Source organism: Copidosoma floridanum, unplaced genomic scaffold, assembly GCF_036245765.1.
Source record: "Copidosoma floridanum isolate Cflo_tuat_1 unplaced genomic scaffold, Cflo_Japanese_pri ptg000020l, whole genome shotgun sequence".
NCBI classification, from domain to species: domain Eukaryota; kingdom Metazoa; phylum Arthropoda; class Insecta; order Hymenoptera; family Encyrtidae; genus Copidosoma; species Copidosoma floridanum.
Genome location: NW_028321897.1, coordinates 10,608,532 through 10,632,772, shown reverse-complemented (window position 1 = coordinate 10,632,772; position 24,241 = coordinate 10,608,532). Strand labels below are relative to the sequence as shown.

The 24,241-nt window shown below is 36.2% G+C and overlaps 1 protein-coding gene across 1 annotated transcript in view; it reads left to right on the top strand.

Annotated features, from left to right (window-relative positions):
- Nos (Nitric oxide synthase) overlaps positions 1 to 17,542 on the top strand; it is a 2,633,257-nt gene extending 2,615,715 nt beyond the window's left edge. The window contains exon 25 of the mRNA XM_089593752.1: positions 17,187 to 17,542. Coding sequence (XP_089449878.1) covers positions 17,187 to 17,294 — 108 coding nt within the window. The 3' untranslated portion in view covers positions 17,295 to 17,542. The remainder of the gene's footprint in view (positions 1 to 17,186) is intronic.
- Positions 17,543 to 24,241: the final 6,699 nt, after the last annotated feature.

The window sequence follows — 24,241 nt, the reverse complement described above, 5'->3', positions numbered from 1 at the left end:
CGAACATTCTGTTTATTTTTATATAATATATGTATAAACTATATTTTTAAATTCATTTAAAAAACTTCACCCACCACCCACTCCTTATACTAACCCTTACGAAGAGCGGTCAAGAATTAGAACAAATTTTCGAATTTTGCAATTTTCAAATTCTGTCACGCTTACCAATCGGCACAGTTGGAACTTGGACGCCTTAATTCTTCCTCCTCCAAAAAAAAAAAAAAAAAAAAAATTGTTGCCGGCCAAGCAGCGTCGGTAATAATATTTAAATTACACGGGTCCACCGCGTGCCCTCTTCCGTGCATACTGGCTAGCCACGCAGGATCACGTAGCATCTGCCAAAATAGGACCCCAGCCACGCCCCCGCTGTCACCGCCAGCCGTATGACATATATCTATGAGAGTGTCTGGAAAAATAGTACCCTCACTACTGACACCTTCAAAGTTCTCATTCAGGAGATAAAACTGTATTAAAAAAACCTTGGTAAAGCCACATACCTCAAAAAGCTGCAGTAAACCCTTTTGCGCCCGGAGTTTTGGTGCCAGAGGTATGATAAGCGCATACAGAAATTTTCTAAAAACATTTATTAAGCTGTTTATAACGTCATGTAAATGCTTTAAAACAGTACAAACTTCTCAAAGCTTGTAAGAGATGCACTGCTGTCAAGTTTTTTTGTTTATTTATAGAGTTTCTCTAAAGTCTGGGAATTTTATTTACTTTTATCCCTTATTAAACCTTATATTCACATACACGTTGCTAAATTGGTTATAAGTTAATGCATATAAGTAGAATTTATATACCCAAAGCTATACAGATTAGTTGCCAGATAACTAAAAGGGACTTGATATCACTCGACAGTCACAGTATATTTTGTGCGTTTAATACTTCGAATACGACTTAGCATTGAACATCTTTCTCAAATATTCATCTCTATTATGTAATACACGTACTTTAGACTTTTTCTAATCGTACCGATTCGTATGACAAAATAGTATATCTATCTTGTCCACTTTACATACATTCAAGCATCTTTGGAAATTAAGTCTAATAACACTAGCAAATTTTGTTCACTCTAAATGCAGACTATGATTAGACTTAGTCTTATATCTAGCATAGTTGCTCATTCACGATGTGGATGAAAATTATTACTAGATAAATTGCTGTTAGCCGTATGAATGTGTGCGTATGTGATCAGAAAATTAAATGTTTGACACTATCACTCTTATTGTTGAGTACACGTTTATTTTCAATATCTTGCGTATACGCTATCTTGATTCCTTACAGTTAAGAGAACAATGTAATATGAGCTTAAATAAAGCAAGATCAGATCAAGTAAGTAAATACGAAAGCAGCAAGTGCGTATCGACAGACTGACCATGCCAGAATGAATCAAGCTGTACGTTTTTAATGCTGCAGTGCAGCGTTGCAGGGTCTTGACTCCTTGCTACTACGCATGCGCTGAAATTAAGTTACAAGTACTAAATATATATATATATATATATATATATATATATATATATATATATCTTACACTCCCTTCCGTTTGTATTCTAATTTACCAAAATAATATCAAATAACAAAAAGAAAGAGAACCCTAGTTTATTGAAAATAATTTAAGTTAATAATTAGCTGAAGATGAAGATCGTCTCGGCTTCTAGATCACTCATTTAACTGGTTGCGACGATCTAAAACATACAGAGAGAAACATTAATTTACATACCTATTGTCATTATCTATCTATTTTTAATTTATTACTGTTACTATCTTACATTCAAATTTTACTATCATGCCATTCATTACTTGTTTATATTTAAAATTTCTTTTGTTACTTTTTTATGCAGTTAAAACAGCAGGGATTTTCTTTAAATATCTGCTAGCTGTTCCTTGGATGGAATCTATCAAACAGTTATATTTTTTTTGTTTTTTTTTTTCTGGTTACACATTCTTTAGCATAATGGGCTATAATTTCAGTCATGCCTCTTAATCGTCTACTACTATCTGTCTTAGGACTTAATCTGGCATCCTTATTATCAGACCGGAGATCCACAGACATTTAAGTGCCAGACATAATAGAACTTATAGAGTGCTCTAGTCCAATCAACTCTTGACTTGCATCACATATCGCCACATATTCAGCCTTATAGGTTGAAATAGCTATGTAATTCTGTTTTCTCGTCTTACAAGACAACTGTATCTCGATAGAACCTTAACAGATATCTACCCGTTGTTATTAAGCCTTTTCAGTCTGCCAAACATGCATCTAAACAGGCTTTCAATCCATCTTTGTAGCCTCTGTAGGTTAATCCTAGAGTCCTGGTGTGTTATAGGTATTAAAATACCAGCTTGACCATTCTATAATTAATTTCATTTAGGCAAATTTGTCGTCTATTTAGCACATTCACTGAGAATGATATCTAATCCAATTGTATTGGCCGTATGTAGTAAGCTACGAACTGCCTCTCTGCATGGCACACATTTTCTTTTGTTTTTGTTATATCTAACGCTTCAGCATCTTCGGACTCTTCTCTATCTTTTCATTGTCTGTTCAATATTTGATTCGTCACCATTAGTGCTCTTTTAGGTTTTGACTAATTGAATCCAAATCTTTGTAATATTCTTTCGACGCATGTTATTTGTGTAAGTGTAGTTGTAACACACTTTTAATCTCTTTCTACTGTGATATAAAGGAAAGGGCACACCTTACCAAGATCTGATATCTCAAACTTAGACTGCAGACCAATTTTAATTCTCTTTAGTGTACTCACAAAATAACTTACGATCATAATATTGTCTTCATATATAATCAAGATCACAAAGTTATTTTTTTCTCTCTATGCGTAAAGGCAAGGTTCACTGGTGTGTTATTGTAGTTCTAGTTTTAATGCAGCCACGCAAGAACACTTGTTCCATCTCTTTGAGCAGAGACCATAAAGGGCTTTTTATTAATTACATTCTTTATTTTTTTTAAGTTTATCTTTATAAAGAAGACTTTCCGGAATCTACATGTATATCTCTTCTTTGAATAAACCATTCAAGAAAGCTGTCTTAACATCTAGTTTACCAGTTTCCTAAATAAATTTATAAGTAGTTAATATTACCGATCTCACAAAAGCCAACCCAGATACAGAAACATAAGTCCCATGCAAGTTATACTTATTTTTATCGTTCAATCCACGAATCACCAACCTAGTTTTAAGCTCCATGTTTTCCATCGTTGTCCATCTTCTTCAGGACTCATCTGGAGTCCTTAATATTCAGCTTGCTTTCTTTGACATTCATAGTTGGTCTATCAACAGTTTTTCATATTTGATTTTTATGCATGGATTTGAATTCTTCGTGAATTGCCCTTACGTTTTCTTGAATAAACTCTTTATTCTTCTTTGGTCATTCTTGTTTTCTCTTGACTCCTTGTTCTCTCTTCATTCCTAATATTACTTCAAGACTATCATTACCAAACCTAATGAGCTATTCATCTTGTTTAAGATTAATCTTATCATCATTTTAGTTTGCTATTTTAATTTTCTTGCAGATATCTCTGAATGCAAGTCTTTCATGAAATTTTACATCCCAACTCTCACATAATTTTTCATCCTTCAAAAATGAAGCCAACGGTAGTGTAGCCAACCCGTACTACTCTTATTCCTTGTGGACTTAATTAGGTTTCAGTGCTCCTTTGTATCTTAATAAATGCTACAAAATCAAATCTTATTTAATTTATATCTATTTTTCTGTTAGGAGTAAACTTTCCTAAGGGGGCTATTATTTTGTTAGACCAGTGCTTTAAGGAGTGTCTCGACGGGCCAGTGGAAGCTAAGCTTCCAATCTCTGAAGAACCTGTTTGACCTCCCGTAAACTCTGTTCATTGATTAGTTCTTAAATAGCACATTTTTGCATCAAAGCCTAGTAGATTTCGTGTACTGGTTGCAAATTTGTCCAGAAAACTTACTGATCACTTTATACTTTCAAAGGGTGTGCCATTGTTAATATTGAGAAGTTGTCTGTGTATACTGTTATAAATTTTTATTCCTTAGGATAAGGTGCCGGACTTATTGATCTCATTGTATCAGCATGGACTATCTCAAGTGGTTCCAAAGCCCTCTCTCTTCTTGTGGTAAAAAGCAATCTTCAAATCTCAGAAATTTGACATACCCGTCATGATGCAATGAAGTTATCGAACCCAGACTTATTCAAATCTTTTTTGTCCAGAAACTTTCTTTGCAATGACTTTAGATATTTCACCAACGAACTCCAAAATTCTGTATGTTAGAGCATGGCTGTGTTGATTCTTTTGAATGTCTTATACTCTTTTGTAAAAGGACTTTAAACCTCTGAAATCTGACCAGTTATTATTTCTTCAGTGTCATTCATTTTTTTATTTTTAATCATTTTTTCAAACTCATTTTGCTAAGCAGTATCTAGACAATCGCTTTCAGATCCGTTGTTTGAGACTCTGTGGCAGCTCTTACTGTAACTGGTTCTGACTCGCCGTCAGCTCCCGGGTGGACGCTGATGACACGGCTGATCGGCCATCGGCCGCTGGACTGCAGAAGTGTAGCGTCGAGGAGGACGACCACATCGCCGACGATAAAGTTCCGGCGAGGAGTAGTCCATTTTGACCGCTGTTGGAGTGTATTGAGGTATTCTCGGCTCCAGCGGGACCAAAACTGGGCGCGGACCCCCCGAACGAGCTCCCAGTGGGCGAGCGCATCCAAGCTCTCCACAGGGGGGCCAGGCACAACGATGGAGTTAAGAGGGCCACCGACGAGGAAGTGCCCTGGGGTGAGAATATCGAAGTCTCCAGTGTCTCCAGATAGCGGTGTCAGTGGTCGGCTATTCAAGACCATCTCGATGCCAACGAGCACCGTGGAAAATTTCTCGTAGGTGAGATGGCGTGACCCTATGACGCGCCGGAGGTGACTTTTGGTTGACTTGACGGCGGCCTCCCACAAGCCACCGAAGTAAGGAGCACCTCGTGGAATAAACTTCCAAGCAATTCCTTGATCGGCAAGAGAGCTCGCGACCAATCCCCAGTCCAGCTCGGCTGTCAGCAAGGCATCGCGCAGCTTAACATCAGCGTGGCTGAAGCAAGTCGTGTTGTCGCTCCATATCTCGCCGGGCCGACCAGCGAATTGGTAGAGGGCGCCCAAGAAGGACGCAGCTGAGAGATCGCCGACCAGCTACAGGTGCAGGGCCTTGGTGGCGAGGCACACAAAAACGGCGATGTAGTCTTTCGGGGTCCTCGTCCTCTGGCAGAGAGAAAATGGAAAGGGCCGGCGTAGTCCACTCCGGTGCAGGCAAAAGCACGAGAAGGGGAGACTCGAGACGATGGCAGTGGGGCCATGAGTAGAGTCGCCGGTCGCGCTCGCAGCCGGATGCAGATGACGCACCTGCGGAGGTGAGCCTTGATCCGCTGGGGCCCACCGAGTAGCCAAACGTGCTTACAGACGACGGCACTGGTGACACGGTATCCACCGTGCAGTGCCCGAGAGTGCGCCCAGGCGATGACCATGGAAGCGAGGGAAGAGGCGCCGCTGAGGATCGGCGGGTGCCGCTCCTCGTTGGTCAGCGGCGAATGCTCGAGCCGCCCGCCGACGCGCAGAATCCCGTCGTCATCGAGGAAGGCTGCTAACGGTACCAAGAGGTTCGTCTTCTGCAAACGTTCGCCCAGTCGAAGACACTGGAGTTCGTCCAAAAATGATCTCTCCTGGCTGAGGCGTACACACGCAAGAAAAGCGTCGTGGAGTTCGGTCGGCGTAAGAGGTGAAGCGACCGAAAGCACAGGGCCCCTGCCCAAGCGGATCCAGACGAATCGACGAATGCGTACGAGGAAGCTTAGTAGCATGCGTAAGTTGGAGAATTGCTCGAGGTAGCTGGCGTCGAGCTGCTGCACTACGCAGCAGATGGATGAATGCTGGTTCAGTGCGTGGAGCGGGTCTAGGGGCCACGAGTCGACGTCCTCGGCGAGCCAAGCGGGGCCCTCCCACCAAGTGTGCTGCGAGCGAAGGCCGGTCATGTCGGCACCTCTGGTCGCGAGGTTGGCTGGATTTGACTGGGTTGGCACTTATCGCCAGACGCTCGAAGGCAGGATTTCCTGGATTTGAGCAATAGAGTTGTCGATCAGCACGTTGTTGGTTGGCCTGTCTGAACGCAGCCAGTGCAGAACAATCTGTGAGTCGCACCATGCGTGACAGCGGTCGACAGGTACGCGTAGCTCGTCGGCAGCGGCCCGCAGGAGCTTGGCGGCAATCAGTGCGGCGCGGAGCTCGAGGCGCGGAATCCTCATGCGCGCGGATGTCTCTGGCGCCGGCTTGAGCGAGCGAATCGGCGAGAGCTTCGTCCAAGCCAGAAGAATGTGGCAGAGCGCCGGCCCAGCCCCGGGGGCAAGGCGAGAGTAGATAACAGGTGCCATCGCGCGGCGACTGGCGTCCGAAAAGCCGTGCAGGTGAAGCTCGGAAGAAGGCCCGACTCCGATCCAGCGTGGTAAGGTAAAGGTGGAGATGGCCTGGAGCTCGGCGGTAAATTCCGCCCATCGGTGAGTCATTGAGATCGGCGCAGGCTCGTCTCAGCCCAGTCTGGCGCGCCAGAGATTCTGGAGCAAGAGCTTGGCATTCAACACGATCGGCGCGAGCCAGCCGCATGGGTCAAACAGACCCGCGAGCGCCGCGAGCATCGTCCGCTTTGTGCTCTGCGGCTGGAGTGGTGGAGGCGTCAACTGAAAGCAGTGCGACGGTGGATCCTACTTGACCCCGAGCTCGCTGACGAGGCCTTCAGCGCTGAGCTGCTCCCAGGTTGGACGTAAGCGGACGTTCTCAGGCAGATCATTGAGCAGCTCGCGGACATTGGCCACCCACTTCCGCAGGGGAAAGCCGCCGGTCTTTATGAGCCTGCTCAGCTGGTCGTGGAGGCGCCGAGCCACGGTGACATTGTCCGCCCTGGAGAGAAAGTCATCGGTGTAGCGGTCACACAGGGCGGCTGACACAGCTTCGGGCCAGTTGTGGCCTTCGTCCTGGCATAGCTGTTGGAGGGTACGCAGCGACAGGTAAGGCGAGCACGATTCGCCGTAAGTCACAGTGAGCAGCTGGTAGTGGGTTGGAGGCTGGCTGGGATCGGCAGCCCAGACGATCCGCTGCAGGTCGACGTCACGGTAGTCGATCCAAATCTGCCGGAACATCATGCGGATGTCGCTGCAGAAGGCGATGCGGTGCCGCCGCCAGCGCATGAGCACCGATGGGAGCGCGGCTTGGAGTCTGGGTCCAGCGTGGAGGATGTCGTTCAAGCTGTGGCCACTAGAAGTCGGGTTGGACGCGTTGAAGACTACTCGGAGCTTGCGCCCGCAATCAGCATGCTGCCAGATGCCATGATGATGGATGTAGTTGACGGGCTCAGCTGTTGCTGCAAGCTCAGCGCTGGTGAGCAGGCGCATGTGGCCCATCGCGAGATAGTCAGCCATGAATCGACTATACTCCACAGCCATGTCGGGGCTTCGATGAAGCCGGCGTTGCAGGGCTGCCAAGGAGGCCTTGGCGCTCTGAAGACTGTTGCCAAGAAGAAGCGAACCGATGCCCTTCAGCGGGAGGCGCACGATGTACCGTCCGTCCGCGGCGCGTTGGTGGTCTGCGAACGCACGCTCGCACTCGATGTCCTCATCTGAGTGGCGGTGAGCCTGAGGAAGATCCTCCATCTCCCAGAACCGCTGTAGCAGAGCGGTTAGCTCGTTGTGCCAAGGTGGTGCCACGTCGGATTAAGCGGCTGCACAGACGGCCGACGTACCTGGAGCGAGCCCGACGGCACGGCCTACCAATACCCAGCCAAAGACTGTGCGCTGCCCGACGATTTCTCCTCGTTGAGTGTAGCTGGGTCGTAGCAGCAAGAAAAGTCAAGCTCATATTGGCCGTCGTACAAACTCATTTAACTTTTATTATTTCTAAATTGATTTTTTTTGTTTGAACATAGGTAATACTTTGTGGGTACTAGTGCTTACTTCCTTAAAGAAGGAAATCACATCAATCCTGAATATTATCCCAAAGCTTACTGTTCCTTTGCTTTTGACTTAATACCAGATTTTTTGGCCAATGAATATTATCGTTAAAACATCACTAAACATGATAGCAATAGATTAGACCTTTAATTTGCTGACACTTTAACTTTGGCTGTTAAATATATAGTATATGCTTAGTACGAAAAAGTTCTCAAAATTAATATGAGATGTCAAATTATGGTTGACTTTAGTAGCTACTAGTAGCTACTACTACTAGCTTTAGTAGCACCATTAACAACATATACTTACATTCACTACTCGAACATGACAATCGTCTGTTGGCTTACTTTTTGTTTGTATGCTAAATCATTTATGAAACGCAATGAATCTCGTAGTAAACATTCAATATTATAAAGTAAAAAAAAATATTTCGGTGCCAAAAAAAGTTACTATCATTACTTTGAACGACGACTTTTCCTTGTGTAGTAAAGCCTTCTCGTCCCTTGCAGAAATTCAGTAAGACGGGACAACGACATTATATTTCGTTGTTCTTTTCTTATTATAAACAGGATTTCTTTAAAAGTTGAGTATATAATTTATGTTACACTCGGGGGGGCTGAAATTTTAAATACGACAGATTTTTATAAAACGAAAGTGGCTTACCGGAAGTCTCTTCATTTTAAGTCTCCCTCTTACTCTATCGCCATCACCATCAGTTCCCTACACTCTTTCCCCTTACCCTACTATGTATGTCTTCCAACCATGCCACGCTACTCTCCTATACACTTTGACCCACCATTTCCCTTCACACTCCCAAGCAATTAATTTTTTAACGAATTTTAATTTTATTTTCCCATGATTAATTTTATTTGACTTTAAATCTTTTCTTTGACAATTAAAAAAAAAAAAGGAAAAAAAAAAAACCACTTTGTATTATAGAAATTTGAACCCTTGACCTGCTGTATACAAGTCAAGTACCTTACTCACTCTGCTACAAGCGCTGCCAACTGTAGGAAATCGGTTTTTTTTACTTATTGTGTGGTTCTTAACGTATTTTTTATTATTTATATGCTTTCACTAATAATACAGTCAATCAATGCTAAATTATTCATTTAAATATTTTTTAAAACAAAGTTCTTTATGTCACATGCTTGGGCGGCTGAAATTTGAAAAACGACAGATTTTCTTAAAACGGAAGTTGCTTACAAGAAGTTTCTTTCTACTTGAAAAAAAAATTTTTATCTCAATAATAAGTGTAAGAAAAAAACAAGAAATTTAACTGTCACAAATTGGGTTATGTAGATTAAATCGAATAGGGCGCGGTATTACGTACTAAATATTAGTATTTCATGCATTTGGTGCATAAAATACCAACCGAAAGTTTTGAGACCTGATGTTCTTCTAACATTAAAATAATGCTAATGATTACTGTTATAAATAAATTATTTAACAAATAAATTAATTATTAAAATAAATATGTACAATAGAGTTGCAGAACGTTTCAATGGTTTTTAAGGGCGCTTATTTTAAATTCAACAAACAAATTGTGTTACAATGACACATAACCAAATAAATATAGTAATTGATTAAATTAATAATAAATAAATTATGTGACATCATTATATATGTATACTTTGAGTCACTTACCATTTTAATAATTTTCAAGGGCGCTTATATTATTTTTGACAAACAAATAATGACAAAATATCATTAAATAGTTTTTTGAAAGTAAAAAAAATATCAAAATAATTGGCTATACAACTGCGAAAAGATACGTAAAAAAAAAAATTTTTAAAAAGTTCATTTACAAAAATAAAATTAAAAAAAATTTAAACAAAATGCAAAAATGAGCAATTAAAAATTAAACAGAAAGAAAAGTATAAAATTAAAATATGAAGATACAACTAAAAAAAAATTAAAATAATTAACATAAAATGATAAGAAAAACAAAATGGGAAATAATGTAAAAAAGAATTAAAAATAAAATAAAAAACAGGGAATGAAATCAAAGACATTAAAACACGAAATGAACTGATGGAGAAAATGGACAAGAAAATTAAATAAGAGTACAGGAAACAAAAATTTTAAGGAATAAAAACAATGAAATGCATTAAAAAAATAAAATTAAAGACAAAAAAGTAATAAAATGTTATATCAAAAAAAAGTAAAGAAAAATAAAAGAGAATTTAAAAAATACCATATAATGAAGAAAAGTAATTTTTTTTTTTTTTTATATTCATCATCGCCCCTTAAGGGCTCAGACATGGCTATTTTGACACTATAAAGTGTATTTAGCCATACGTTAAGTAATCATAGTAGGGGAAAACGGTAGATAGATCGGTAGGTTTATTGAAGTACAAATCCCATCCAGAAAAAAAACCTCATTCATTGATAAAATTTTTATCCAGAGTGGGATTTGAACCCCAGCCATCAAGATCTGTAGGCAAAAATAGAAAAAAAAAAAAAAAATTACAAAAAAAAAAGAAAAAAAATAAAATTAAATCAGAAGAAAATAAAATAAAGTCAAAAAAGACATAAAATTATACAATGCAATTTAAACAATAATATAAAATAAACAAAAGATTATTAAAAACAGATAAAATAGGAGAATCTAAAGAAAAAAAAAATAAATAAAGGAAGTTAAACAAAAAAGCAAAAACAAAGCAGGGGGTATGAATAACTCATGTGACCCACAGTAAGAACGAAGTTCTTTAAACATGAGATAAGTATAAGGATACACAACTTCTCAGGTAACAAGGGGGTTGCCAGACCCATTGGAAGAACAAAGCTTTAAATAAAAAGTATTGCATTTATGTAGCTCACTAGATCAAAAATAAAAAATAAAAAACAGTAAAAAAAAAAAAAAAATAAGATCATTGAGTTTAGTACTCACGATAGTGGAACTTCGTAAGTACTGTATTTATGCATGACGTACTTACAAAGTTTAACCATCGTGAGTATCGAACTAAATTTTCTTATTTTTTTTTATTTGTTTTTTTAATTTTGGATTTAGTGAGCTACATGAATGCGACACTTATTTTTTTTGAGCTTCGTTCTTCCTATGGGTCTGGCGACCTCCTTGTTACCTGAGAAATTGTGTGTCTTTATACTTATCTCATGTTAAAAGAACTTTGCTCTAACCGTGAGTTCCATGACTTATTGATACTCTGTGGTTTGTTTTAGTTTTCTGGTGGTATTGAAAGAAGCACACACGAATTTTCGAATTTTACGTCACAGGTTAAAAAAAAGTGACATAATTTGCAGAAAGAAGTAAATTTGGAATTTGAGGTCAAGTGCTCGCATCAAAGGCCATATAAGCGTAAGAGAATTGTATTTATCATGCATTAAAGTCAGACTGTCAAATGTACTAATGGGTTCTGAATAATGTCTATAAATTAGAGCCTTGGCTCTGTAAGCAAAATTTTGCAGAACATTATCTAAAACAGTAGTATTTAACAATAGACAGAGTCATTAATAGTAGAGAAATCTTAAATCTTTGTTATGGTTAAAAATGCACTCGTTATCGTCTTATGCTATACGCATACTTGTTCTCCGCGCCACGGAGCTTTTTCCTTGCAAACCCTCCTATCTATAGCTATCTCTCGAAACTATCGTTGCTACTTTGTTAGTACTGACACAGATGACGCAGAATTAGCATAATATTATTGTGCAATTAAACGGTAAGAGGCTATTTAAATGTAGATAATGCCTAAGCTTAGTCGTACAGAAAAAAAAGTAAAATAAAAACAGTAATAAAACTACAAGATAATTTTACAGAGCAATGCACTTGTCACTTAACGGCATAGGATTTCCAGTAACTCATTTAACTGGGTTTGACCCTTATCAACAAACCTGAAGGCATGAAGTCTTATAACTTAAATGGTGTGGTCGCAAATAAAACATCTACGCGTCGTCCCAATATTGATACATCTTCTTCTCGTATTACCAGCTACGTTGGCTGACTTTGACCCTTAGCTTTGACAGTCTGCTCAGATTTTTAGTATTTTCTAAATACTATTTGAATCTTATCCTTATGTTATACATACTTTTTTTTGGATTAATGAGTGGAAATATGTTTAGATTGTTTTGCTCATACTTTTACAATTAATTGAGTCACCTACAGAGACTTTTACGATGCTCTTATACCTCTTGCAAATCTGTCTACACACTGTGGATGTATTACTGGCATATTAGGTCTTATGGGTGTAAAGGAAACTGATAACACTTGTGGTAAACACTGACAATTATAAAATGCTAGGAAAACCGTATACATCTCGTCACAATAGTATCATACGAGAGAATTGTAAAAAAATGCGTTGGAAGTCAAACAACTACAAATCTTGTCCTGTAATGAAAGTAGTCAATTTTGTTTAATATTTTCGTTTGACGTGACTATCGGTTTGGCTTCTAAGATAAGTCTTTATAATTTTTTCGAAAACTGAAAGAAATACAAACTTGCTAGACGTTTTATTTCGTTAAGAGATAACAATAAAAATGTAAGCTACCTTCGAAAAGCAGTGGGTATCCAATAAAGTTCTTTCAAAGTTGTTTTTGTATAATGTTCTGGTTATAAAATTTAAGTCCAAGCTTTTATTTTGTATTTTTATATGTGCTTACACATTGCAAGTTGTGCATTTCAAAAAATGTAGCTATGAATTTTTATTAATTCTAGGAAATAGAAAAATGTCAGCCTTTTACCAGCCAAGCTCTAAATATTTTGTAAAAAAAGTTACAGTTAACGTTTTTAAACTCAGAAAGAATCTGTGCATTTGCAAGTATATGAGTTGTACAGAATACAAATGTACTGAGTACTTACAGAGGCTCTTGCAGATTAGACACAGGTCAGTGTAGCCAGATCTCTTTGACAATGCAACGAATGCGCTAACTATACTGTGCAATTACTAACAGCTTAACCGGTAAATTAGTACATAACAAGTCTCGCTCTCGCATGTCATGTTAGAAAAGTTAATATAAGGCATTTCTTTATGATAAAACTTATTAATATATTCTCACGCGTAGTAAAAAAGCAATATTTTCATCGTTACAACAGATCTTTTGTTGATTGAGTCCATGTAATATATATTGCATAGAGAATACAATGTTTCTTAGCACTATTAATCAACAACAATCTTTATGTTTGCCATACGTAGTCAAAGTCTTAAAAAAAAATTGTTCAACAAAAAATTATGTAAATACTATATTGTAGCAGCGTCATATCTCTAACTTGTTAACTATCTTATTTCTGTAACAAGTGCGTTAAATTGTAAATAAGATATTGGTAACTGCACACTTTTTTTATTGATAATTGGTATTTATATATACATATACACATGATTTTAATGTCAAAGAACTTTTCGACGCTCTGGACGAAGACTAAGCTTTTTTTTGAGCCCGGACAAAGACTATGCCCTTTTCCGGAGCTCAGACAAGAACTAGGCTTTTTTTCTAGTCTGGACAAAAACTATACCATTTTTTGGTCCTAGACGAATAATATGCCCTTTTTTAAGTCCGGGGAAAGACTATGCCCTTTTCTTGCGTGTGGACGAAGACTTTGCCCTTTTTTCTAGTCCAGACAAACTATGCCATTTTTCCGAGTCTGGGCTAGAACTATGCCAGTTCCTGTACAAAAATAAGGTTAAAAAATATTAAAGTATTATTTACTGACCTTTCTTGTGTTCTATATGCCCTAAAACAAACAAAACCCTACAGATTTGCTGATTCATGCTGTTGACGATGAACAGCCACTAGTTCGCTGGAAGGAGCTCAGGAAAATAAAGCTCGATGCTGAAAATGATTCAACGTTTCATATTAAGGTTTCGTGATACTTGTGTTAAAGAATCTACAGATGCTTTTGTAAAAAACAGCACGTATTCATTTTTCTCAGCAGGTCTAGTGGCTTCAGTATTTGAAGTTTAAATGAATGTTTAAAAAAAAAGAGAATGAGCTTTTTTTAACGATTTTGTAAAGTGAATACTATAAAAACTGTAGGCAACAACCACTATGTAAAAATATTTGACTATGTGTCTAATTACGAACAAAAGTGTAAGGTGAGGCTTAATGAATTTTACTTCGTCTGGATTCCAGAAACGGTTAACATCTTAGTGCAGATTCAGAAAAAACAAAATCATCTTCTTCTGGACTAAAAAAGAGGGCATGATTTTTGTCTGGACTACTCAGAAAAGTATATTCTTCGTCCGGACACACTAAAAGGGCATAGTCTTCGTCCGAAATCCCTAAAGGGCATAGTCTTAGGTCAGACTACAAAAAAAATCATAGTTTTCGTCCAGATTCAGGGAAGGGGCATATATTTTGTCCAGGTTTCAAAGTAAGGCATAGTTTTTGTCTGGGGCATTGTTTTATTACACACTGTTATATCATGAAACTAACTTTTGCTGACTAAAGATCAACCTAAATTTGTGACTGACACTATTTCTTAGTACTGACGGTGCAAAATGCGTACCACAAGATCTGTGCAAAAGAGGAACAGGCCAGGTACTCTTGCAATACAGGTCCTGCGCTCAGTCTGCTCCATTGTTACAGTACATCAGATACACAAGGTGCCACGCTGCGATTGCACAGATTTTTTCGAAGTGTAAGCCTTAGCTTTGATACTTGCTTGTCGAGTCATACCATCACAAATGCTTGGAGCAGGTTTGACAAGCTCAAACGTCATTAACGGCCTACAAACGTATTTAACACTCCCGCTCTTTTAAATATTAGGTAGCATACGTTTGTGCTTTAACAAAAAGCAGCACTGAGTTTTTGGTCAATCATCTAACAGTTAATACATTGCAGAAAAGAGAAAATGGAACCTGTGAAAAAGAGAGTCTTTGAGGAAAGAGCTTTGGATCTATTAACCTCAAGGCAGCATCAAAGAATATCTTCTTTTCAGATTATTACTAAGCCCCACAGATTTATAAAGTCAATTAAAAAAAATAAGTCACTGGACATAAATACAGAAAATTGTTGGACAACAATTAAAATCCTGTCGTTCGCTTTTCATGCGAAGGTCTTAACGGCATTTCGTTTATAGTTTCTACTTAGACCAAGCTTTAGTTGCCCTTTACCGCTATTTAAAAATAATTTACGATAGATGACTTTGATAAGAGATCTTATGGGTAATATCGTGTATAATATCGCGTCTTTCTATGTAAATGCCCTTGTTAACAATATGAAGTAAGGAAATCAACAAAATAAATTTTTTCATCTTGGGGCTATTAAACTGTTAACATACTTAATTTTTTTATAGCAACGCCACTTAAAACAGACGATAAAAGTGGAAAATGCCAAATACCTTTTTAACTCCCTCGCTGATTATTAATTGTAAGGATCTAATACGTATCCAAAGAGGATTCAGCCAATCATAGCAACGAATTAGTAAGAAAATGTAAGGAGGGTAAATGTATAATGGCCTGCTTGAAAAGTCTCTCTAAATCAGGTGTAGAAGGATGGGAGCCCCCTTGTGTTGTAAATAAACGATAGCATAGTGGCTTTGTTCAAAAACAATCACTAGGTTGTGGGGTTTTTTTGACAAGCTACTGTGTCCCAATAACTACTAATAGAATAAAAGGTTATGTACATGGTTATGAGTTATCGATATAGATATGACTGTAACATTTTGTCAAGTTAAGTCTAGACAAACCAAGTTATAAAAAACGAGATAAAAAACGCTGAGTATCTTTTGCGTAATGTTAACTTTTTTCATTTATTTATATACAAATGCCATAACGCACAGTGCTTCATTTTTCGTCATATAAAGATGAGTTCTAAGGTTGATCCATCTTGGTACGCAAGGTTTCAAACGTATATTTTCAACAAGACGTGTATACATAATCTTTATTTAATGAAATATTAAAACATAAATGATTTTGTAATTAAAACATACAAGAAAAGGCATATAAGTGATACTGAGGGATTGAATGAAGCTTCTTGTCTCGTCTCAATATTTTTGGGTCTAAGTCTCAAAAATCCGGTGTCAAAAATGTTTTAAAAGTCCCATCCAATCTCGTTTGCTTTCTGACATTTACCAAAAATTGTGAGACCTTCAGATCTTTTATAAGGTACGAGAACAATGTTTGAGGCCTTCAAAACTTGTGGAGAGTCTGAATTATGTCGAGGAAGCTTTTTAGGTCTCTTTAGAGATTAGCCAAAATTTTGGACTATGGTCACATAATAAATAGATAATGTTAATAGCTGTAATGCATACATGATACAATTATAATGGCTGAAACACCTTTTTAAGTAGGCATTGCATGTACATATTACAATGTTTGTGACCTCAGTCTTAGACCACATTAAATCTATAAAAAATTTGTTAGCAAGGAGAAAGTGAGACTTTATCCCTAAATCTTTTATTACCTCTCACTATATTCAATAAGCTTTATAAAACTGAGTCATGCAATACTGTGCGCTGCAACTTACTACACATCACCTTTGTCAAGAATATTTTACTTACTCTTACAAGTTTAAACGCCACGTTGCTTTGATAGTTGATCTGTCAGGACGGGACCTAAGACTAAGGTTACAGAAAATTTTAAATACACATTGAAAGTTTACTAAAAAAGCGTTTAAAATTGTTATAACTTTATTATGTAAATTTGTTGTTGTCTATGTTGCACACGTAATATGTGACCACAGTATAAGTTTACCACTTATTACTAATAAATCCTAAATATCTTCTCGGAAACCATGAAGACTTACAATAATATTAAGAGCTTCAAACATATCCTACGAGACTTCTGACAGTCTGGAAGGTCTCAGAGTTTTTAACACTTTGAGACGAGACCGAGACAGGATTTTGTTTGTTTTTGGTGTTCGTATTACTTTCTTCATGCCGTCTTGTCTCATCTCAAAGTGAATATTGTACATATGAAAAGATCTATTAAATAATAATAAACGATAAAACAACTTTACGTTACACTGCTGCTATGAGATTGAGTTGGGATGTGAGACAACCACGACCATTACAAATGAAGCCTTTGAAATGAATTGTGTGAATGTTGCTTTAAATTTTGTGGCAGAATAATGAGTGCTAAATTTGTAAATATTTGAATGTAAAAAGTATATTATCCTTCTCTGCAAACGTTTTTACAAGTTAAATTTTATTGTCCAGTCTAAATTTAAGAAATAAACACAAAAATTAATTTAGTTTGAAAAAATCCAAGCCCAAAAACTGCTACACGGCATTTAAATTTAACTTTTTTTTCAGGATGAAAACAGATTTCATGAAGACATCTTTGGTATAACACTTAGAACGGCTGAGGTGCACCAAAAGTTAAGAGAAACTGCCCGCATGAAGCTTGAATCACGGCCATAAAATCAGTTTTATTAAAAGTTTCTGCTAAAGAAGCTAATAGAATAATTAAGAAACAAATTGCATTTTATAGACCAAAATTTGGTTTTTCCATAAATATTATCACTTTCTAACATCCCTTAGATAATCAATTTTCTTTTAGTGATAACTAATACAAAAGAACCAAGTATGCTATCTCCTTGTATAGCACTAAAAAATTTGATTGCTTCTTTTATTTTTTACTGAGTATAAAAAGTGACCAATGTACTCAAGCAAACAGGCTCAAACAATTCAAATGACACAAAATGCTTTGTTTAACTTGATTGTGAGATTATCTCATGTAACTTAATAATTAGGACAACTTATTAGAAATACATTATTTGCCTTTAAAATGCTCAAATTGAATTTTCATAAGAATCCTGTTTGAGAAACAGAAAAAATATAAATGTACTGCATTGATTCTTTTTCTTAAAATTAAGCACAATTGTACTCAGTGCTACGAAATAAAATAAAAGGTCTTTTATCATTCTTCCCATGAAAAGTTTTCTTTGTTTTTTTAGTGGTCAATCTAACTGCGTGACTTTTTCTAAAATACACGTGCCTGTGCACAAATAATTATGGCAACAAACCAAAATTGTACACAGTATTAACTGTGCATAAGATAACGTTGAAAAAAGGTATATTAAAAATAAAAGCTTGTTGAGTAGCTATACTTTTTATTCTGCCTCCATATTTTAGTGATCAAATCCATCTATAAGCTTTCAATAGAAGCCAGTATTGTATTTATGTGTATTGTCTGCCACCACATCATTGAACTAGATCCTTACAGTCAGCAAACTCAGCATAAATGGCATACTGTAGCTAAAAGAAAAATGGCGTCACTGACCCACTTTTACTACAAATGACGACAAAATACGGTAATGGAAACGTACTTTTGAGACAACATATACGTCACGTTGACGTCAAGAGGTTACCGATAGTAGATTTTTATGAATGCGACGCCATTTTTCTCTTAGCCACGGTATGCCGAGTTTGCGGACCGTAGAGGGACCTCACTTGCTTTGTTTATTTTTATTCTTTAGACTTATGTCACATAAAGTTCATTTGTCAGATGGCGTAACCATACCTTAGAGAAAATAGTGTCATTCACGTGTAACAGTATACTTGTACATACGAGTCACCTACATATAGAATTTGTATTCGCTTTAAGCACGATTCCGAAACAGCGCCCCCACCGAGCAGCTTGGGGATGATTTTTCGTACTAGAAAAACAGCACTACATGGAATTTCTCGTAAAATTGCTTCTGGCTCTACTTGCTAGATGGCCCAGCTGCAAAAATCGCTTCTCCGTAAATGTATTGAAACTAATTCATATAATGCTGACCTTTTATAGAATGTCCAATCGTTTCCAAGTTGCTGAGTGGGGAAGCTGTTTCATAATTGCGCTCAAAGCAAATAGGTCCGCAAGTTGGAATTGTACTTGTAAGTATACTTTCATACGTTAACAACGCCATTCTCTTCAAAGCTCGGCTGCGCCCTCTGACGAATGAACTGTGTGCGATCAGCGTTGGCCACAATAGTGAAAATTTTAAATCCAGTGAACCCGGTCGCTCACTTCAGAGCGCATATAAGCAAGATTCAACACTAGCATCAACACCCTTAAGGCTGTAAACTAACAAGCAGTACGAGTATTGCTATACTCAGCTATGACTATTAGTTCAGAGCTTAATTGGTTATGGCGTTGGAATCGTAGGCTTAACCATGGTGGATTCCAAAGTAAGCAAACTGGGTTCAAACTTCAGAGTGCATCTACAGGCACTGTGTATAGAAATAAGAGCTATTTTGCCGCTAGGGATGCTCGCCATCACATGAGGTACCCAATACTTTCTAGTATATTTATAATTTCTGTAAGAGCATGTGCATAGTAATATATATATACATATACATATACGTATACAAAATACACACGAGTACCACATGTGATGGTGATTGCCCCCAGCGGCAGGATAGCTCCCATACGAATACTACTGATTAGCTTACAGATATGACGGTGGTGGTGCTTCTGTTGAATTTCGGTGAAGTGCGCTCTACAGTAAGCAACTGGGCTTACACTTTTCACCAAAGCTGTGTGGAATATACCCTTATGGTCCAAAGTTAGCCCGGTAAGTAGAATAAGACCACAATATGTGCCAGCTAAAAATTGCAAAGAACAAAAAAAAACATGAAACATGAAACAGCTTTCACTGGAGAGATTCCAGATGCTGCAGCTACAAACGTTCTTAAAAATGTTACCTAAGGAGTAAAAAATGGTTGTTCTTTCTTAATATTATTATTGGTACAAAGAAAACCCTTACATTGTTATTTTAAAATCAAGCACTTAAAACACTTCTCCTACAACGGGGCCGTATTAACGACATTTAGACCCTTAGGTTTACAGCGCCCTTTGTAGACAAAATAGCAGTCCAGTCATCTGGTTTACTCAGTACGATACTTGACCGCCACGAAGCACTGAACTCAATACGTACGAAGAGTATAAAGAGGAGTGTGGCTAAAGTGTCCAAAAGTCACTGATAGGCTCCTTCATTTTCAGGACTAACTTAAAAATTACAAGCTATAATAGATGATGCATATATATATGTGTGTGTGTGAATGTTCCACTCTCTACCACCTTCGCAGTCAGGAAAATGGCGTCTTTGGACTCACTCTTCTTTATACTCTTTTTATTAACATGGCGAATAGCACTTGTTAGATCCCTTGATTGAATACTTACATTAGGGACGGGGATATAAAAAAAAACTTTAATATTTTTAAATAAGTACTCATTCCATCCAGATATGAATCGTACCATGCAAGCTTGTGTACAGAAAACTTTTTAAATTTCTTTGACACTCTACTTATGTAATAATTGAAATACATGACAAGTGAAGTGGGAAAATTTAATAATACACAGTTCATATAACAATCTTCGTGTAATTTTTTCACCGCCAAAGGTAAGTGTTAACAAATGTAAGCCAGTGGGAATAATTTAATATCTTTAGCTCATACATTTCACCATTATTATACAGTAGCCATAGTGCTTGCGAAAAGCGATAACTCGCAACAAACCAAAATGCAAACAAAGTATGATGGAAATAAATGTCTCATTTTTTGTATGTTAAAAAATTAAAAAATATGTGAAGAAAACTCAAGAAGTAAATTTTTTTTAATTCTGTTCTTTAATCCTCATGCAGCACAAATTTCATTAAGGGGGAGAGAATTCTTTATAATAGATATATTATCTAATGTGGGAGAATGTCAAATAGCAATGCATTGTTAAAATTGTATTATTATTCTTACAAATAAGTGGGATCGAAGAATGCTCTGTGTACTATCAAGGAAGGAATGTCAGGATCTTGGAAAGATATAAAAATAAAAGTTTCATGCAAATAGCTACTTATTATTGTACATTTTACAAGCTAAAACTTTTTTATACTGCAAAATTACGTTTTTTATGAAGGTATATTTCTTATCAGCCAGAAAAGCATGGAACAACAAATAATGGTGGAAGTTAATGTGCAAAGACCACAAGAGGCAAAGCTACCCCTTTTTTTCCCTAATGTATAAGTAATCTCCCTTTGCTTTAACCGTAAATTTAAGCTCAATAACAATTTCGTTGATCAAGCTACACTCCCCTTTTCCTGAGATAGGTAATTTTGTATGGTATGGCTTTGTATTGTGAAATTTCTTATATAATTGTTTGATTTTAAAAAGATCAAGTATTAAGCAGTCGGGAACACACAAATAACTATTATGTTATAACTTATTAGCGTTTTTTGTTTTTGTTACATACTTGTGACCATCGTTTTATTAACTTACAAAAGTAAATGTTGTTTTATATACTCACGCAGATTTATTCATTATTTAAAAGAATTCAAATGATCAAGATAATTTTAACTGTATACACAATTTTGTAGAAATAAAATTTTGTAGCAAGAGATTTGATCAATTTAACTAATTGTATGATGTCAGTATAATTATTGACAAGAGTGTGCAGGAAATAAAATTTCTTTAGTAATAAAACTTAATAATTAGCACCGTTGTTCATACATATCATTAATAACAGAAATAAATGAATAAAAATATTTTTTTAACAAATGCAAAACTTGATAACGTATGTTTACATCAACATCTTAGACGCTTAAAAATTGTTTCATCTTAAATAACATATCTACAATTCTTTTAACATACGTTTTTTTATTATTGTGTAAGTTAATAGAAATAAATTTAAATTAAAAGCATTACTGATAATAAAGTTATCGTTTTGTAATTATTGTTACAAATAATAAGTCTTGAATTATGAGTAACTTCGAAATAAATTATGTTACAATAAAAAAAAAATTTATCATCATGGTATTGAAGGAGGTTAGTGCACGTTAGGGTGGAGGATATATGTATATATATATATATATATATATATATATATATATATATATATATGTTGAATCGATAAATTTTTTTATTGATACATCTAATTATATTCCTACTTCCTTTTTCATTATTACAATAACTATTTAACAGGCACGTAATTAAAAACATTCTTTATTAACATTACATTATAGAAAGACTGTGTAAGCATATTCATCGTAAATTTCTCATCCACTCGGTGGAAGAAACGACTCAATCACTCCTCTACACATAGGGCATGATCTGTTCATTAGTTGATGTTGTCTTAGGCATGGCACACATCCTCTGTGTCCACAAAGCCTAATTTTCTGGACATCCTTCGCAGTGTAACAAACTTCGCATATTAGAGAAGGTGTGGTGTTAGTACTGTACATGTATGATTACTTGAAAGAAAAAAATTTGGAAATCACTTTTGTAACGTCAAATGGTACTTAATGAATAGCATGACTGTTATTTGTTGACATATTTGTTAATTTGTAGATTAATAGGCTACACTATTTCCAACACATGGATTGTTACTACATTTATTTAAATGTTGGCTCCTTATCACAAACTGTGCATAAGTGCCTTTGAGATTGCGTTACTTACATCCTACAGTAGACGATAAATACTGGTCTGAAGATAATAAGTTATGGTAAAAGTATTATGCTTGTACCTACGATCCTTTTTTTGTAATCGCGTTACTACACAAAAATTTTGTTCTTATAGGTTAAGTCCAACATTTGCTGCTGTTACCCGATTAAAAAGCATTTAACAATCTCGAACAAATTTCATTGTTGTTACATATGCGCTTAACTTTTAAAAAAATATAGTATGAGTTGTTATTAAGATCTTAAATAACGCGTTTGTCTCTAAAGATGAAGAAATAGAACGTGTGTCCTGTCATAAAAGTTAGTTTTAAAAAAATAATTATAATTACCAACGATGAACCAATGAATCTTATACTCACAATTAAACGTTCTTTTTCTTCTTTTAGTTAGAAACATCTTATGTATAATTTGCTTGTTTATAATCTTCGAATATTCTAATAATGAGAAGTTAACCTTCGATTAAGAACATGTGACATCTTACATTAGCCATCTTTTTAGCAAAATTCTTACAACATCCTTTAAAAAATGTTGTTTTATTTTTTCAGCAAAGATTTATTGGGACAAACATTACTTTAAATAATTTTTATTGCATAATTCGAAATTGAAAAACAAAAAGAATTATCATTCAACGCCATTTTTGCTGACATATTTTTTCTTCTTTTTATACATCTTTATTTGTACAGCAGAAAAAGTTAATTGTTTTCAACTTTTATGCTATGGACAGCTAATTATTGGAACTACATTTTTGTTTGCAAGTAATTTTCAAGTTTTTAGAATCTCAAACGTTTTGTATTACATACCATTAATATATTTAGTCATAACTGATTGTGCGTGGATTCAATTCAATAGTTTATGGTTAATTTTGTACAGCTTGAATATTTTTATCTCCATCGTTGGTACTATATAACCCACCTTCTTCTTATTAAGTTTTCATGGTTATGCGCTTAAAACTTATTTTTGGAGTATCTCGTGCAACTGCATGCAGCAAGCTACGCCAAATAAAGGCAAAGACTTATATTAACATCGATAAAAGATACCTTGCAACAGCGTGCATGGCCCAGAGAGGCTCTATCTTTCATTAATATGAATACGAAACTTTTGAGCATCCTATTAAATTTAATTTAATTTACATAACAATTTTAACGTATATATCAACAGTGACTTGAAATCCTAAGTATTAGTTTACGTGATTGCGATAATTTAAGGATTTATTTTTAAAAATAGTAAGGATCAGACACATTTTAAAGAACTTTACACAGTTTTCGAAAATAAACGGTCTTGTAGCAAAACACTTTTTGAAGTATACTTTGAAACAAAATACTTGTAATTCTCATTTCTAACTAAATTTAATAACAGTTTATACTGCTATAGGTTTTTTCTTATGTTTGCCTCTCACCCGCAATTTCATTTTTACACTAGATACGTTACGGGCCTAAAGGCTTTTGACAAATATCGCGCAGCTTGAATAATTTTTCTTTATAATTTTCTTTTACCCACCTTTTTTTCCACTCATTTATGTCAATTGTGCGCTTACATCCCATTTTCGGAATATCTCGTGCAACTACATGCAACAAGCTATGCCGGGAAAAAGAAAAGAGTCATATTTACGCCAACGAAAGATAGCTTGCAACAGCATGCATGGCCCAGGGAGCCTCTATCTTTAATTAATATTAATACAGCACTGTTAAGCTTCCCTTCCTTATTAAATTTAAATGCTTGTCACAAAAACGCACGAAAAATTGTTGCTTGCAAATGCCGTTTCAATCATTAAATACTTAAACGTAACAAAAAATTTTTTCTTTCTACTTTCAAATACGGAGGAATGTAACACGACTTATGAAAATTACTAGTCTTACAGAAAGATACTTTTTTATCAAAAACTTAAAAACAATGTGTACTTAATTCTTCCGTCTTACTTAATTTCGTCTATTGTAGGTT